The sequence below is a fragment of the Rhincodon typus genome, chromosome 44 (assembly GCF_021869965.1).
Source record: "Rhincodon typus isolate 14 chromosome 44, sRhiTyp1.1, whole genome shotgun sequence".
NCBI classification, from domain to species: domain Eukaryota; kingdom Metazoa; phylum Chordata; class Chondrichthyes; order Orectolobiformes; family Rhincodontidae; genus Rhincodon; species Rhincodon typus.
In genome coordinates, this window is record NC_063375.1 from 1,089,663 (window position 1) to 1,091,166 (window position 1,504).

Below are 1,504 nucleotides of genomic sequence, written 5' to 3' on the forward strand. Positions count from 1 at the left end.
GTGGCGCGGGGTGCTCACTGTGTGTGTTTTACATGAGGCAATGGGCTGTGACCTGCACACCCTAACCCTATTCTCCCCCCGCAGGAATGTACATCGACCGGCGTTGTGTGTATTACCGCAAACCCCTCCTCGAGTCGGGGACCCTGGGCACAAAGGGGAACGTGCAGGTGGTCATTCCTTTCCTGACCGAGTCGTACAGCTCCAGTCAGGACCCGCCAGAGAAATCTATCCCCATCTGTACGCTGAAGAACTTCCCCAACGCCATCGAGCACACCCTGCAGGTAAGGCCCTGCCCGTCCTTGGGCGGGGGTTGGGGGGCTGCTCTCTCCGAGGCTTCCTGGGGGAGCTGGGGCTGGGTCTCGGGGAGACCTGTTCGGTCTCTGGGAGAGTCGCTCAGAGGACCCCAGGCTCACGCTATGGGACACCGTAATGCCACCACGGTGATGTGGTGTGTGGCCCAGTCACCAGGCTAACCGTCTGGTGTTACAGAGTCTCTCAGCATGGAAACGGACCCTTTTGGCTCAGCTCGTCCTCACCTAACAGGTTTCTCCAAACTGAGCTAGCCCCGCCTGCCTGCTTTTGGCCCTTTCCTATGCTGCAGCGGTAGGTGCTGAAGTTTGCATTCGGCAAAATTTCCAAAGCCAGCTTTGACGAGTGACCGTGACACCACTGTCAAAGCCCCGTCTGATACACAGACATCCCCAAAAGGGAGGAAACCAGCTGTCTGTACCCAGGCCTTGACCTTACTCAACTCTCCAGCATGCGCTCCCCCTGTCTCTCTCTCTCTCTGACACTGCGATGCAGTTGGCACTTAAGCTCCCTCTGGGCATCGAGGGATCAGCATCGATTGAAATGCTGACCTTCCCAGTGATTGGCACAGACCTCACGAAAGAACCAACTTTTCTTCTGAGGAAAAAAAAGACCTTTTCAGGAACAAAACAGTCGTCAGAATTTTACCGAAAGCTCAAAACGTGGCTTCGAGGTCAGGGACAGGTTGGGGTGAGGGGGAGACAGGGAGAGGTGTGCAGGTTTAGGGAGTCAGGTTGAGTTTCAGACCCCAGGCAGTTAAAGCGGGAATCTGCAGGGCACGAGAGGCCGGAATTGGAGGAGCAGGACGCTGTCAGATATTTGTATGTGATTATGGAGTTGAGAAGGGCTGGAGGGGGTGTAGGGGGCTGGAGGAGGTGGCGGAGATAGGGAGGGGGTGTAGGGGGCTGGAGCGGGTGACTGAGATAGGGAGGGGGTGTAGGGGGCTGGAGGAATGTGAAAGTGACAGTTTGGAATATCGAATGGGGAGGTGCCTGTGTTTCCCTGGATTCCTGCCGCTGGGTTGGAGAGTTACGGTGCGTTGTGCCGTGTCGGGAGCAGGTAGCACACGGGGTGTGGCTGGTGTCGATGTGACTGACTGTTTCTCCCCGCAGTGGGCCCGGGATGAGTTTGAAGGACTCTTCAAGCAGCCAGCCGAGAATGTTAACCAGTACATCCAGTAAGTGACTCCCTGCCT

The 1,504-nt window shown here is 56.8% G+C and overlaps 1 protein-coding gene across 1 annotated transcript in view; it reads left to right on the plus strand.

Annotated features, from left to right (window-relative positions):
- The window catches only part of LOC109926383 (ubiquitin-like modifier-activating enzyme 1), an 11,680-nt gene extending 10,190 nt beyond the window's left edge, over positions 1-1,490 (plus strand). Inside the window, exons 12-13 of the mRNA XM_048619936.1 lie at positions 85-281; positions 1,422-1,490. Coding sequence (XP_048475893.1) covers positions 85-281; positions 1,422-1,490 — 266 coding nt within the window. The remainder of the gene's footprint in view (positions 1-84; positions 282-1,421) is intronic.
- Positions 1,491-1,504: the final 14 nt, after the last annotated feature.